Source organism: Ambystoma mexicanum, chromosome 2p (assembly GCF_040938575.1).
Source record: "Ambystoma mexicanum isolate Mex_15411 chromosome 2p, UKY_AmexF1_1, whole genome shotgun sequence".
In the NCBI taxonomy this organism is placed as follows: domain Eukaryota; kingdom Metazoa; phylum Chordata; class Amphibia; order Caudata; family Ambystomatidae; genus Ambystoma; species Ambystoma mexicanum.
In genome coordinates, this window is record NC_090923.1 from 1155469394 (window position 1) to 1155486469 (window position 17076).

Here is a 17076-nt window from a genome sequence, read left to right on the forward strand (position 1 = left end):
GGTATGGTGGGAGGTTTAGCTTTTGGTGGGAGAAGAATGAGTGGGGCTAGAAGAGGTAGAGTAGTGGGGCAGGGAAGAGTGGGTGGGTAGAGTAGTAAGGTACAGTAGTGGTATGGGGTATTTCGGGTTAAGAGTAGAATGGAGTGGGTCCGGGTTGATTGGGGTGAGTGGTAGAGTGACGTTGATGGCTGTCAAGTGAGTTGCATGGTGGCAGAGTGGGTTGAGTAGAGGTAGAGTAGGGTGGAGTAGGGTGAGGCGAGAGTGACGTGTGGTGAACAGTTTGGGGCAGAGCTGAGTGGGGTTAGGTGTAGAGTGGATATGGGTAGAGTAGAGTATAGGGTAGGGTAGAGTGTGAGGTGTGGAAGGGTGTAGAATGAGGTGGGCTAGTGTGGGTGAGGTAGGGTGGAGTGAGGGAGGTTTGTAGTGGGTGGAGTAGAGTATTAGGGTGGGGTAGAGTGGTGCAGTAGTGGAGTGGGATGGGGCACCAGGATTGAGTAGTGGGCAGGGTAGATTAGTGGGGTGGGGTGGGGAATAGGTGAGTAAAGTGGAGTAATGAGGGTAAAGTGAGCACAGTTAGGGTGAGGTCGGGTCTGGTAAAGTAGTTGTTCGGAGGTGCAGTAGAATGAGTGGATGTAGAGTGTTAGATGTAGAGTAGTGTGGTGAGGTATAGCGGATAGGCGTAGTGTGGGTGGGGCAGAGTAGTAGGGTGAGGTAGAGTGGCTGGTTAGAGTGGTGACATGGGGTGAGTACTGTGGTAAGAGTAGTGGGGTGGGGTAGAGAAGTGAAGGAGAGTAATGCAGTGGGGTAGTGGGGTGAGGAAAAGTAGTGGGTTGGCAGAGATTACTGACAGTGGTAGAGTGTCCCCACTACTCTGCCCAATCAATCTAGCACAGCCACTCTACCATTCTAACCCCACCTCAAAGCACTCTGCCTTGACCCACTCGAATGCCTACTTGACTCTACCCACTGCCATTCTACCCACTCCAACAGTCTTCATTGTACCACACTCTACTTCTATCCACTCTATTCCTATCACCACCATAATCTATCGCTTCCCCACCCACCTCTATCCATACCCCACCCCACTCTACTCAAAAACACCCCACTTCACCAAACTACAGTTGCCCCACACTACTTGACCCTACTCTCCCCCACCCACTCTACCCATGCCCCACTCTACCCACCCCCACAGTTACTCATTATAACATGCTTTTCCATACCCGACCGACACTCTACCACTACCCGTAGCTACTCTATCCATACCACCATCCTATTCTACCCACCCACTCTACCCCATCCCAATATTTTACGTCACCCACACTACCCCACCTCTCTTCCCCACCCACTCTCTCCCACCTCATCCCACTATACCCCCACCCACTTTACACCCAAGAAGTGTTGTAAAGCAGTGGGGCGGATAGATGAGTAAGAAGAGGTAGAGTAGGGTGGCGGGGTCAAGTCGTGGAGTGGGGATAAAGTAAGTGTAGATTTAGTGGGGTAAAGTAGTGGGCTACAGTGGTGAGGTGAAGTAGATTGGAGTTGGGTTACAATGAGTAGCGGTAGAGGAGGTAGAGCAAATGGACAGAGTAGAGTAGTGGGATGGGATAGAGTAATTTAGTGTAGAGGTGTTGGGTGGTGGTAAAGTGAGGGCAAGGTGGGATAAAGGTGGTGGGGTAGAAGAGGTGGGGTAGGGTAGTGAACTAAAGTTGTGGAGTGCAGCAGAGTGGAGTCAGGTAAAGTGGGTTGGGGTAGAGGAAGGAAAGCGGTGTTGGGGAAGAGTAGAGCAATCGGAGATGTGATGCGTACAGTAGTGGGGTGGGGTAGATTAGTGAGGATGGGGTAGAGAATTGAGCTATGGTCCTGGGGTGGACTGAGTACTGTGGTGAGGATAACGTGGGGTCAAGTTTGATAAAGAGACGGTGAGCTAGAGAGGGGTGAGGTGTGGTATGGTAATGTGAGATGGGGGTAGAGTGGGTGGGGTACAGTGGTGAGGTAGAGGTAGAGAAGGGTGGGGGTAGAATGGGTTGGAGATAGGGTGGGGGTAGAGTTGGGTAGGGGTAGAGATACAGTGTGGTGTGGTAGAGTTACAGGATCTAAGAAATAAATAATATATTTCGAAATTAAGCAAAGCTGTGACCATATATTCTGTCAAAGTCTGATCATTCTGTACTTTGAGCTGAGCCAGTGCCTTGCCCTGACCAATGTCAAAAGAGCCAGAGCAGAGGCCAGGGTGTAAGAAAGCATAGCTCAAACATACACTCTCTTCCGCTCTGAAATGCCATCCCACCTGGCTGATGACTACATACTGCACCCACGCGTAACTTTCACATTCTGTGCACTCTTTGGTGGGTGTTTGATCCCTGGAATTAGAAAGAGGGCCAGCAAGTGGCCATTTGGAGGAACACTTAGAACTGTTATCAATTTCAGGTTCTATTCAATCATGACTTGCACAGCTTTATCCCAACCCCACATATGTCTAGTCGCTGGCATCCTGCAGAAAGGATGGTCCACCGTGAAGAAGATAGATGGGTGTGTAGGCAGAACACGCCCGTATTAAAAGCAATCTGGGCAGGGAACGCTGCATAATGATAGCGCCCATGCTGTATGCAGGCTACATGCCTAGCTGTAACTTTTCCCAATTGTATGCAGTGCCTCATTCTCTTTATTTTCACCCATTCCAGGCCCCCTGTTGCAGAGGATCCAGGGCAGCACCGAGCACCCCTCGAGCAGGAGCAGACCCCTTCACCTGCCTCATCACCAAGTAGAGCTCTGCCAACCTCCAGGGTAAATGGCTTCGTAGAAGGAACACGATCCACCAGGAGGCGCTTACTTCCACCAACGCCATCAGGTAAAAACACCTTTTAAAAGTTATCTAGGTTTAAGGGTTTTTAGATGTGTGAGGTAGGTACCAGGGCCCGTGCAAGTGCTAGGGTATCTAGGCTGCTGCCCAGGGTACTAAACAGAGGGCACAAAAAAGTTAGTTTCCATTATGCAGGCATTAAATATTGAAAACAATGTAATTTTAGCAGAACAAAAGTGGCCACAGAATACCCTTCTTCAAATATGGGGTGTCCTCCTGCAAACCACAGGACTCACAGGTGGAGAAGTCTCCCGTTCCACGGATCAGTGGAGCAGTGCTACTTACTGCCTACTGTTGAAACCTGATTTTAGTCTGCAGCACCATGGGGTCGGGCTGGAACTGGAAAACAGACACCCAGGACAGGACAGGATGAAAGCTTGATAGAAGCCACAAGGTGTCTCTTGCCTGAGATCTAGGGCTGCTGTAGAAAGCTCATGGACCGGGCTACGCAGAGGCCTCACAGGTAGGCCCCGGGCAGTAAGAAGACGCAGGCGTGGGAGTGGCAGCCAGAGGAGGCGAGGCTCTCGTGCAGGTACAGTAGTTTGGAGCTAAGTGCCTTTGTCCACAAACTCTTGGAATGGGGTGGGCGGAGCTGGGATTGCAGTAAGGGGGCAACAGCTGATTGATGTCACACCTTTTCAAGCAATACTGAACCGTGTTGCCTCGGAAGCAGTGACCCCATCATTGAATTGTTGCAGGGTGTCCTCTCAAATTGAAGTACATCTACTCGGGCCATTTAAAAGTACTGCATGAATAGATCATTTGAGCACACAGGGTACTTTCATGCTACAACACTTTAAAGGGTAAATTTCGCATTGTCCGGCATTTACTGGGAAGTTAGCGATGAAAAGGACCCAGTTAATTGGAACACTGAATAGAGTGTTTTCTGTGATAATTGTCTGAGTAATTTGCACTACACTGCTCAGGGGTTGCCTCTCTTTACGTACCCTGGGCAGGTTGCACATTTAAGAGGAGCATGCTAGGTGAAAATCTGTGTATGTGCAAAGTTAAGGCACAGTCGAAGTTGTAATGTGAGTCATAAATGATTGAAATGCATTAGTTTCAATTTACATTGGGAGGGTCATTGCAGGAAACTGCTAACGAAATAACCAATAGTTCAGGGAAGTGCCACTGAATAACGGGGACGGAGACAGCAACGCGTGACCCGAAGGATCACATGTGCCCAACTTGAGCCTCTCTGCCCTACGATCTGTGACTACCCACACCCTTCCATCTCACCAAGGACCACCCGCGAATATTCAGCAGGCAGACTGGGATGACGTGAGTGTGGGACTTTCTGCAGTGGCTCCTTTTAGCCAGTGAGAAATGGCGTGTGCACATTTCTACTAGCAGCTGCAGAAACTGCCTCATCCCCAGTAACCTCGCCCTACCCCTTACTCCTGCTACATGAGAAGGAGGACCATCCGTGGGGGATTGCTGAGAATGTGGTGGGGGGGGGAGGGCTCGGGAATAGCTGTGCCTGTGCAGTGCAAAGAGCGTGCACCCCCTCATCTCAGAAGATACACAGTCCTGTGACCATGGAACCGGCGCTGGAGGGACAGGCGCTTGTCAAAGCACGGTTCCAGCACCTGTGCAAAATTGCAGGTTGTGAAAGAGGCAGTGTAAGTACTTAATCCGTGCTTTGCAAAGAAAACCAACAGTGATCCGCTGTGTGGTGTGCCCATATGGGAATCTGACATGGGCCCTTCCACTGGTGGATGATTGTGCACCCATGTGTGCATTTAGGATTATTTTATTGTCAGCCTACATGTTAAATTGTGATTATAGTTGCCAATCTTAATTCTTTTTAGCTTGAGTACAAACACGAGAGCTATCTTTTAGCCTGTGATTGCAGACAGCCACGTTGCGAAGTCCTCAAGGAGACCCCAAGCCCCAGGAGCGCCGGCGCGATAACCCAAGTGGTCCGTAGCGGTCTGTGAAGGACGGGAAGATGTGAAAGTTATGCATGCACTATTTGTTTACCTATAAAGGTCCTAACAACATGTGTATATATGAGGTTTTGGAAGCTATCAAGGCCGCTAGTGCCAAACTTGACAAAAACATTGACACCTTTGCTGTCAGCGATAGTATTACAACGCAACCGCAACAAATAAATGCTGTTCCTCATCCTGACCTCATGAGTATTCCTCAACCACTTGTAGCCAGAGGCTCGATTCACTCCTGTGAGATTGTTTTCAAGGCCCACGTGGATGCCAAGCCCACAGTAAAACCACAGTATAATACAAGTGGAACGTGGAACTGCTAGAACAGGAATTGCACTGCAAACCGATGTAGTCTCCCTTGCCAAGAAGGGTTGGCTCAAACCCCACTCCGTCCAGCCAGTCAACCGCCGCCTGGACGCCAAGTACAGGCAGATGGAGGGGGATACACTCTTGCTCTCCTCTGTGATTGCTGCGGCATCACCATACTCCAAGCCTCAGTCGTCCTCGTTGTCATCATCAATGGCGCTGTTAGGCAAGGAGGAGAAGACCTTGGAAACATACGGTAAGAAGCTGTATTCCAATGCTTCCTTGCACCTGCGACAGGCCAACGCAGACGCCATGCTGGCAGCCGCTAACCAGAGATTATGGCGGGAAATGGCTGACTTCCTTCCGGAACTCCCCTTCCACAGCCAATCATGCTTCAAGGTGGGGCTAGCCGAGGCCAAGCTTGTGGCTCAGGATATTGTTATGCTCACCTGGTATCCACGGGGACGCCACCCAGCCCTGGTTGGATGATTTGCACTCTCGAACCCTCTCCCGGTCCCTTGGTAAGGCCTCTGGTTAAAGATGGGTCTGCAATATAGGAGAGCTGGATTCAATACCAGATTGTCTTTATGTTTTCCCACCTCCCTTGGCCTCAACTCCTTCCTCCCCCTTGGGCCTTCTCCTCACCTTAATATTGTAAAAGGTGGATTCTCCGTCCTGCTCCTCGTGGCAGGGGCGCGTAGATGTGGGGGGGAGCAGCGACCAAGTTACTTCACTGGTGCAAGCCCCCCTGTGGGAATCCAGGCCTGCTGCGACTCCGTAGGTTTGCTGCTTTACAGTCTTTATATGCAGTTCTTATGTTCCTCTTATTTCCAATAATAATGTCTTGCTTCTTTCCTTTTAGGTATGGAAAGGTATTTTGGGGTTGTCATGCAGTTTGAAGATGAGCATGGGCAGGTAGGCGAAAGCACGGTGTGCGCGATGCTGTCCGGTGAGTAATGCGCGATGCGCAGCGTTGTTTCGCCTTTTATATTGCTAACCTGTGTCTTTTCTCTTCTTGCAGGTTGGGATGTTCCTCGCCGAGCGCTGTAATGTTCCAGCAATGATACTGACCAGGAGATGACTACCCAGGTAAGAATTGTGTGGCTTTCTTCATTCGGGAGGAAACATGAGTAAACGCTTACTAATGCTGTCTTTCTTTCTCCTCTTTCCAGGTTATGGTATTCCAGGATGCATGCAGTGCCGGATGATGGAGTTCGTACCTTCAGGTGAGTGGAACTGAAGTCAGCGATGGATTGAACACAGGATACTGTTGCAGGTAATTTTCGTAGTGTTCTTTCTCTCTCTGCAGGTCCTTGGTTTCAGGTAAACTGGCATCAAAGAACTGGAGACGGTGAGCGTTACGCTGCCCGCAGCAGAATAACGCAAAGCATGTTGTGCTGTTTGGGTGTGGTTTAAATAGTCTCAGGTAAAGTAGTCCAGGTAAAGTAGTGCCAGGCCTGCCACACCCAAAAGACTAGACTGCATAGCTCAGTTCCTTGTAACTGAGCTATGTGAGTGCCTCCATTTTTGCTGAACCCTCTCAAGTTAAATAGTCCCAAGTAAATAGTCCCATTCTAATGTTGGTCTACATGATGGTTATGAGCCTGGCGCAAAAGGCACCAGGACTGACTCCAAGAGAGTCATGGATGAGGTTTTAAGGCCTTTGACCTGCCCCTAACTGGAAGTCTGACTTGCCAGTGAGAGCCAGGGGCAAGGGTCATGACAGATATCATGGAGTCCACCCTAGCACACATTATACCTCTGGACGTGCCATCTGCATTGCCACGGACATGAGAAGGATGGCCTGGCTACGGGCAACCAAGTTCAACCCGGATGTCCAGGAATGTATTCTAGACCTGCCCTTCGAGGGGCAGTGACCTCTTTCACTCCAGCACAGACAAGGAGCTGGACAAGAAGAAGAATAGCTCTCAGACGGCTAAGTCTTTATCCATTCTGACAAAGACCACGCCCAAAGCGTACTCCCAGTCTTAGCAACGCTCGGATAAGGGTCGCTCATCTGGAGGCTTCCACGGCTTCCAGGAACAGAGGTCCAGGCAGCCGGAACGCTCTCCGACCGCTAGTCGGCGCAGGCATCAAAAAGCGGGGGCAAGGGCTTTTTCCAGTCCCCCTCCTCCGCCTTTGCCTCTGAGGGTAAAAAGTCATGACAGACCCACTCGGGTCCACGTGTCGTCAGTGGGGGGCAGATATGATCTTCACGCACACTTTTGGTGACAGAACTTTGCGGACCCCTGGATCTTGTCAGTAGTCTCCTCTGGAGACTGTCTACCTATTCCTGCCTCTCCTCCATCATCTCCTCCCCTTCCGCAAGTTGGGACGGCAACTCTTTTGGCAGAGATTTGGTTGCTCGTCCTGAGCCAGGCCGTGGATGAAGTCCCAGCCTCCCAGCTTCGCCATTCAGAAAAAGAACCAGGCTGGCCTGAGAGTTGTACTGGACCTTTCCACCCTCAACCTATCCTTACCTCTCCAGAGGTTCAAGAGGGTGACGCCAGCCTTTATTGCAGAGACATTATGCAGGGGAGACTGGATGTGCTCCAGGGTCAGCGAGATCCAGGCCTTAGTGGCCTCAGAGCCGTACACTACCTTTCACAAGGATAAGGTGGTCTTGCGGACCCATTCGGCATTTCCACCTAAAGTGCCATCAGCCTTTCACCTAAACGAGGAGATCGTCCTTCCCACATTAATTGCTGACCCGAAGGACGAGCCTCAGAGAGTTCTGCACTGCCAAGATGTCAGGGGTGCCCTGAAATTCTACCTGGACAGGATCAAGGGCTTCCGCAAGTCAGATGCCCTATTCATCACTTTTGGAGGTGTCAGGGCAGGCTACCAGGCCTCAAAAGCCTCCATTTCCCGCTGGATGGTCTCTACCATCAAGGAAGCGTACAAGGGCCAGCATAGACCCCTTCCAGTGAACATGCATGCCCATGCGTTCAGGGCCAAGGCAACGGCCTTCACTTTTCAGCGCCATGTCCCCTGGAAGGTTATAAACAGGGTGGCCACATGGGCCACTCCATCAGCTTTCTGCAAGCTTTACTGTTTGGATGCCGGCTCCAGGTCAGATGCAGCTTTCGGACAGGCGGTTCTCCGGAACCTGTTTTCTTAAGGAGGGTCTCCACTCCACCCTGGGGCTACATTCAGTTGTAATCGCCCATGCAGTATGGAGGAAAGCGAACGGGACTGGACAGCTCCATGTAACGTTTTAACGTTACAAAGAAATGCATTGAAATGCTATCTTTTACATGTAAAAGTGCATTTCCATTGAAACCAGTCCATTTATATTTTCGATGGACTGGTTTAGATGGAAAGGCACTTTTCCATGTTATTGATAGACTGTCGATGCTTTGGCATTATATGCTTTGTTTTCGATGCTTTGGTGTGTCGACCCTTTGTTTTCGATGCAATCACTAGAAACCGATACAAATTAGAGGATCCCTGGTGTCAAGCAGCTGCTCTTTGATGCAGAATGAGCACATAATGGGGAAAGGGCTGTAAGAGTGGGAGCCATTTTGTAGAAGCGAGAGGAAGCTTTAAGGTGGGGAGAGAGTTGTTGAATGTTGCTTGCTAATTGATTGCATCCTCCCACAGATTCCTCATCTGCATAGGTATCTTCCAGCACACCTCCCACAGATTCCTCATCTTGATAGGTATCTTACAGCGCTATCTGTTATCTGAACATTTCAGCAGGGGGTCTACAGTATGTTGGTACCAATCACCTGCGATGACCTGCTTCCTCGATCCCAGACCCTCCTAAAAAGGGACTACGCCATGCCCTTTAACCTCAGTTCCTTTTTTCTGCACACTCAGCATGCTGACTCATCAGCGACACTGTATTCCCTTTTTTGCTGTACCATCTTGCCTGTTCCCAAGGCTTTGGGTTTGGAATACTGCAGGGACTAAAATGTCCCTCATCGACTCATGCAATATATGTGTGTGGTGTCTCGGGGTGGATCACAACATGGAGCAGCTCTGTTCCTGCCAGTCAGTAAACCTCAAGGCCCTTTTTTATTAAGAATTACGTCTTTTGCAGTTGTGGTTTTTTAAGCTGCTTGGTACATTGACAAATGTGTTATATTTGTTATTAGAGCGTGTCTTTTATTTTTCTACGGAGCCCCATATTCTTGAAGCTAAGGTATATAACAGCGAGGCTCCCAGTTCATACCAATTAGCAGTACCGATATTCAGAGGTCACCTTTCACTGGAACATTGTATCTCATCTTAAGGAGGATTTCCAAAATGGCTAACTTCAAATGTAGGACTTGTGTATCAGCTGTGTGATAATGTTTCTACCCAGTTTACATATTATTCAGCTGCAACGTGTAATAATACATGTTAGTGAATGGGCCTGTGCACCTATTATAAGAGAATGTTATTGCTGTGTGCGTTTTTACCTTTGTGTTCTGTGACATGTAATGTAACTATGTGTTATAATGAAAGAATCTGGGCAGTATGTTCTAGGAGGACAGTTTTGCTTTTGCAAAATAGTGTAATTCTGTGGTGCCCAACATATGACCTGAGGGCCAGGTGCAGACTTCGGGACATGATTTATTGACCCCCAAGTCACTGTAATAGCACCAGGAATTCTAGTGGCTTGATGTCTTAACTTTAGCTAGCATAGCAAGCAAAATGAGATGGGTGGTGTCAGTCAAATACACTTTATTTAGCAGTTGAAGCCTGACAGAAAAAAAGAAGAAAACCAGACAATGTATAGTAGAAACAGGCGGACCCATCGCCATCGGCAAAAGGAACAAAATCGGATCTATGTGAAAATACGGAATCCTTTCCTGCGAATTCCGAAAATCCCGACTTCTTTTCTTGTTTTTTGCACTTTTGCACAAAAATAAACGTGAGGGGGGGACTCCGCACAGCCACCCCCACATTCCTTATTCCCATTCGAAGAAACGGGTGTCGGCATAACTACGCGATGCCCATGACACACAGTAAAATACCTAGAAACTCACCTTCTATTAAAATATAAATTGCCTGCAGTGCAAATAAAGTAAACTACGCTTGCCATGTAAGCATGGCAGATGGGATTTACAATCATTTCCTATGGAAACCGCTGGTGCAAAAAGCAGGCGGTTTCCAAGGGAAATCAATGGTTTCACGCCAATATAAAAATCTCATGCTGGCATGAAACTAAGAGGTTTTTGAAGGCGGAAGGCAAACAGGAAGCGGAAACATAACTCCCGCTAGGCCCCCGACCTCTGTCTTCAAAATCTATTAAAATCCATTGAGCATGAATGGAGGTGTTAAGACTAGCGTAGCTTTGTTACACCTGTTGTAAGCGCCCACATTTTTACTCTGGGAGACTCTAAAATGAGCCGTCACGTGCATGGATAAACCCAGTCATTTTTCATAGAGGCACAGCATACTCTCTTAGTATATTCTGGGTCCTCTCTACCTAATGATAGGCAGATGACATATAGGAGCGGGAAGAGAAGGAAAAAAGACATTCAAACACACAGTTACAATAGTGACAGAAGATCCTAATGCCAACACTAACCAAGTTACTAATACTTGTTATGGTGGATTTGCCCTGGTGCACAGAGTTTAGGAGGCCACGCTAGTTATATAGTGAACAGGGGAAACTCTGGGAGTTTCGCCAAACCAATCAAGATAGTGTTAGGTAGAATGTTCATCTTGTGTGTAATTCTCCCCACTTGGTGAATCTACCCACAGCACTTTTGGATGGACAGTTGGATTTTTGTCTGACTCCCCTGAGTGAGTGGGAACTTTTTTCCTCACTCATGCATTCTTGTTCTGTGACCTTGGGAACCCCTTTGGTTAATTGTGATGGCGTCTGCTTTCCTCCATCTTTTTGTGGCATCTGTATTTTACTATTGCAGCACACAGCACATTCTGTCCAGTGTTGCTGGAAGCTCCTTGAGCTTCTCTCCTTGGTTTTATTTTATTTTTCTGTGCTTACTTAATGTTACCAAGATAGGGGAATATGTTTTATCCTACCTATGCTTTTTTGTGAGATCAGCACACCCCACCTTATGTGCAGTGCTGAGGGGACACATTGTATCCATTTTCTCAATGCTCCGGCAACTACTCGTTACAGTGACAAGTCTATCTGAGTGGCTGGTTCAGTGGATGATTTTCTACAGATTTTGCGAAACTTACATCACAGGCTGTATTCACAGCTGCGGTAAGGGACTAAAAATGGTGCCTGTCTTCTTTTTTCACCAACTCACAATGACTTCTACATTCTTGAGCCTTCTTCTGCCGACCTTTGTGGGGGAAGTCCTGCTCACTCTTTTCTCTTTGACAGACTCCCTTTTTCGAAGCCTACCCAGAGGTGCCATTGTGTCTGTGATGACAGGAAGCTGAGAGGACACCAAAACTCCTCGTTTCTTTGTCCTCCAGTGTGCCTGCTTAGATCCTGTTCTGACTGGGTGCCTGGCTGTACCCCTGGGACAGCCACTACCCAAAGTTTGAATGTAGCATGCATGCTGAATGGCTAGGTTCCTGTATATAAGGCGAGGGTCTAGCATCAGTCGACCACTGGAAGATCAATTCCAAAGAAGAAGAAAGAAGGACGACACCTGCAGCCACCTCCAATGACTGCCAGAGCCGACTGAGTAACCTCTGCAGCTCCAACTCGCGCTTCTGTGCGACAGAGACGATGTAGACTGGACAACATCCTCCCTTCTACTGGTGGGCATAATCAGTTTTGAGACCAGCTACAGATGGGCCAGCTACAGTTTGAGCCATCCCACGACGAACTGTGACCTTCCAAGAATGCAATCTCCGAATAGCCAGGGACCTCTGGCACTGTTGCAGTGCATCGTCTCCTCAAGTGTGGTTCCAGATGCAAACTTATGGTATCTGTCTGGGCCTAAAGAGACTCCATCTTGATCATAGAAGTCCCCTCAGCTATTCGTGGACCGAGTGAAGGAAGAAGGCCTGCCGGGTGACAACCGTTGCTACAACGATGCCTGCATCAAGCCTCCACAACCTGGTGCCATGAAGATCATCCGCTGGGCATCCCTGTGAACAAGTCTGACCATCTGCTTCTGCCAAATGCTCTTCCACCAGCCGCCAAGACCAGAGACCCGAACCAGAGCTGCTGTCATCTTACCCTGGTGACATGCCAGTGACATTGTTGTTCTTCACTGAATAAGGTACTGCCCCACCCTCTGGTACTTACCTGAGCTGTTGTTGTGTTGCTGTTCGCTCCTCGTGAGCTTCTTGAGTCATGTTGGGGTGGATGACCCAGCCGTGTTCTCCCAGGCCTCAGGACTTCCGTCCTTGAGGCTAAAATCTTTCAGGTGGCCTACCTAGCCCCCCTGAACCATTTCAATCCAATTCCATGACTTACCTTCTACAAAAAATCATATTGATAGAACCTATAACTTTGACAGTGTCTGCCTTCCTTTATTCTGCCACCCACGGATCACTGGTCCCCCAGCGCCCCATCTGACTTTTGAGATACTCATTCCCCAGACAGGGTTGGACTTCTAAAGATATTAACTTTACCGGTATTGCTATTTAGTAAATGTTGGATGATGAATGATTTGCCAACCTGGCGCTACTTTTACACTTACCTGTTTCTCATCAAAAGGTCTACTGTTGAGTTGAGTGTTGCAACAGCAAATGCGCCACTGTATATCTGTGAAATCTTCCTTACTTACCTGACTTGAAAAGTGGTTTTAACATTGCCTTAGTGTATATAATAAATAACTGTATTTTTGTATAACTATAGTGTGTGTTTCCTTGACTATAAGTGTGCTCAAAGGTCTTTGTACTCACCTACAGCCCTTCTCCCTTCTAGACTAAGCCTGGCTACTGGACCATAGCTACCAAACCTTTTGGGTAGTTCAGGGCAAACCTAAGAGTTGGAACACTGTACACCTTAGAGTGAGTCTTCTGAAGTCCTACCACAGGTGGACTTCAGTAAAAACTCCCTAACAGGTAGCATGGAGAGTGGTTCTCCTGCGCATACAGGCCTAGCACAATTCAGGGTCTGTTTAACAGTGGGGCTGCTTAATCTCCCACCATTGAGGCACAATGCTTAAATCGTGCTGCCTCAGTTCAAAGCAGTGGTGTTGTCTACCTCGATGCTCACTGCAAATGTCTTTATTATTAGGATCCATTACAATTGTCTGTTATCAAGTGTATGTGTGTATTGTTGCTGTCCTTTAATTATGGATAGGAACATATTTCTTCAGATACTGTCTCTCTATTGTGTCTGCCACTTCTGCAGGGTGCATCTCCCTGGTCATTGCTGGGCAACCAGATACCCTTGCAGCTGTATCACACTGGCTCCGCTGTTGGGGGCTTTCTTCATTCGATACATGTATCCGCAGGCGGTTCCATTTAATAATGTCCCCTCACGAAAAAGTCACAGTTTTTTGCAGAGACATTATTACATTGAACATTGGGGGGACACCCGCACAACCCCCGATTATTTTATTGTTTTAACAATGAGAATAGAGCACATCCCTGCAACCCGTCCCCATATATAATATCGCCAACGGCTTTTCCCGGCAACATTATGTATGGGGACATTATGTATGGGGACATTATTACCTGGCAACCCGCAGGCATATTATGTGGCACCTGTAGTTCTCTGCTCTGGAGCTTGCATGTAGTCTGGCACTGCATTGGACACTCTTTAACAGGCACATGCACCATGCATCCACACGGTCTGGCTTGCTTTGCACTGCACCTCAGCCTCTATTGCACACTGTCTCCTGTCGATCGATGAAAATGCTTCTGACCAAAATGTTGCTTAATTCAGCAGCCGGCCTACCAGTCCACTGTATGAGTAGATGCATGCTCAGGGCACAAGTTCCTTCCCATGGCCATTTTGGCACTTGGCACCTGGATCACAGTTGCCCATATCCAGAGTGAACATTGCAGCAGCGGCACTGGGGGGTCCGTGGTCTGTGCTTCTGATCATCTTGACGCCATTGATGTAAGATGGCGACAACATTGATCCATTGATGTGAGTTAACGTTTTAGTTAACTAACACAGTGGCCCCACAGCTGTCAACCACTCGGATTGCCCACTAACTGCTAGAGACACTATTATTGCAAAAATTGAGATGATGCATTCTCGGATGTCATACAGAATGTAGAATGGATTATCCCCATGGTCCTACAAAGTGCTACATAAACGACCAATATATATAATATAACCGCCATAAATATCTCCTATGTTTACCTCGACCCAAATGCTGGAGGTAAAATTATAGTAGGCCCTCTGAATGGTTTTATGTTTTTTCCAGAAGTAAAGGAAAGCGCAAGCTATTCCGATCCCTGCAGAAGAAACATTTCTGCACGGGGGCCTGATGCCACCTGTCACAAAGCCGAGTGAACTCCTCAGAGGATGCAAATCATGAATCTAGTTCCAAAGGTTTTAGCAGGGACAGAGTCCAAACATTGGGTAACGTAAGCCTAGGTTATGAATAGCACCTGGGTAATACCCAGGTAATACCAGCAATCTGGGATTTACCTACCGTTGCCGGCTGCTGTAATATCCCAGAGATTCCAGGAGATCGGGTAATGGTAAGTCCATTTGCTGGTATCCCACCAGAATTACCGGCGGGATACCGGCAGACGTCTAATGATGGCCAATGGGCCTCATTACACGGACGGCGGTAAGGGTTAACGGTCACCGTTAATGGCAACGGTGACCGTTAACCCTTACCGCCGTACTACGAGGTCCCTTTGCGGGTTGGTGCTCTAACGCCTGCTTTTTGCAGGCGTTAAAAACCAACCCGCTAAGGGACCTCGGAGCTAATTACGGCACCGCAAAATTGCGGTGCCGTAATTAGCGCCTTCCCCATTCCCATAGAGCCCTATGGGGCAGAAATGGGAATGGGGAAGGGCAATGGCGGAAGGGGGATTTACCGCCCCACCGACCTTGGAATGGGGCAGTAAATCCCCTTTCCGCCAAGGCGGTGCCGGTAATTTACCGGCATGGTCCAGGGTGCTAATAGCACCCTGGATCACCGCCTTCCGTGTTCTGTTCTGTGGTTGGGCCAACCTCCATTTTTCATCGAGTCTCTGGAACCTGCTTTTCCTATTTCTCACAACTTTTGGAGTTATCCTCACCACTGATATTAGTTTCTGGCTTGCGGGTCCCACTCCTAGGAAGGGTTATTGCGATTTTTTCTGTAACTTGATCGTTGTTGGCCCAGGGTTCAAGCCCATGGCTGTTCGGATCCTGTAAACCACACCTGGAAAAGAAGACTTGTACTCACAGGGTTGTTTGAGGCTTCCTGAACTGACTTTTTGAGAACCATTGCCATAAGTACCACCCTCTGGGTCCTGGGCTGGAGGATGATTCTCAAGGGACCCCATGCTCCATCATTGAGACTTCATCTAGGTTGTAATTGTTCAGCTTTTTGTAAACTAAAGACTTAGCTATCTTCATGACCGTGACTCGCACAGCTTAGGCATAAAACAAATTCATCTCAGGAAAACAAATGACCGCACAACTGTTTCCTCTTTCAAAACATGTAAATATTTTATTAATTTTGTCTGTGCAAAACAGGATCACATAGTACAAGTCCAGATACTGCCAGAATTATTCCAAAAGATGGAGGCAAGAATGATATTAACTTTGAGGTTTTCTGTTTAAGTACAAGGTTTCATTGAAGGTATTTGTGTGTCCGATTTTCAACAAAGCCAGAGTTCAGTTCTGACCTAGCTATACTTGCACTGTTTTTGCATTTTCCTTTTTATTTAAGAGATTTGATTGTTCCTTTACAAATCTGGTCTCTATAAAGCTCCCACTGCTCTTGAATCCAGCATACCCATGTCTTCTTTCCTGCCTTGAATGCATTGAGATGAGTATTATTGTATCTGGCGTTGGCTGCTAGCTCCATTTGCTGGAACCACTGTCACTTTGTGGCTCAATGACGGCACTAATGTAAGACCTTTCAATTACTTACTTTTTAGTAGATCTGAACAAGAGTATCCACTCTGTAAAACCACATAGAGGTGCAGTTTATCCACAACTCTCTGTCCGCCATCCTACTCCCCTTAAAGGATAGGGTGGATCCCTGTGTAAGCCCAATGGGGAACCAGAGGAACAGAAATCTGTTTTAATACCAAAATGTTCTACAAGCTACAACTGATCTGATTTTCACTGACTTTAATTTATAGCGAGAGGTAGTACCAAATTCCAACTAAATTTGAATTCATTGTTTCTCCTAAGTGACTAATAATGCACCACTATTAATTCCTTCACCTGTCAAGATATCATATTATCCCTGTTGTTATTGTTTAATGTGTTATGGAAACATGTCCATCTCCTGATCCGTGGCATTCAATACCTGGACAGAACTCTAGAAGCAATAGCTTGACAGGGTTCCAGTGCTCTAATGTAAACAAATTGTTTTTATAGATTGATGACAGCCTCTATTCTCTGGTAGGACGGACACGTAGAAACATGCCTCATGCATAAGGGTTTTAGGGACCACCTCTGAAGGGTCTAGAGGATGTGCAGTTTCAAATTAGGGGTATCTGCCCGTTAGACACAAAACGTCAGGCATGGTTATTCCTGACTACCCAAAGCCAAGTCCTGAATGTAGTTTGTTGTAAAGTTTGGGGGATCAGGAGGGAATTTATGGAGGAGTCATTACTTGTCAGAGCAAATGCATCACTTCTAGTCCACAAAGTCCTTTTTGTTCCGGGCACCTGCCCTCAGTCTGCTTTGTCTTATAGATGGCTTATATGTACATTGTAATAATTTCTATACTTTGTTAGAACTGTAGATGAGATGTTTAGAGAAAGTGTTAGACACACATAATGGCTCCCTGTTCTCTGGGGTTTTTAATAGCAGGCTGTCAAATCATGGGGTGATGAAGTGAGTGTAGTGGTGGTCAGGAGATACAGCAAATCTAGGTTTGCTCTATATAAAAACCCAAATACAAATGCAAAAACATACATATCGTACCAAGTAACAGCACCCAAATCCTGAATGGTGATTGG

General features: G+C 47.6%; 1 protein-coding gene across 4 annotated transcripts in view; it reads left to right on the forward strand.

The window, feature by feature from the left end:
• Positions 1–17076, forward strand: part of CACNA1F (calcium voltage-gated channel subunit alpha1 F) — a 1137291-nt gene that overhangs the window by 1076926 nt on the left and 43289 nt on the right. For all 4 annotated transcript variants that reach the window (XM_069645269.1, XM_069645268.1, XM_069645267.1 and 1 more), the window contains one exon: positions 2682–2848. In XM_069645269.1, the coding sequence (XP_069501370.1) occupies positions 2682–2848 (167 nt within the window). The remainder of the gene's footprint in view (positions 1–2681; positions 2849–17076) is intronic.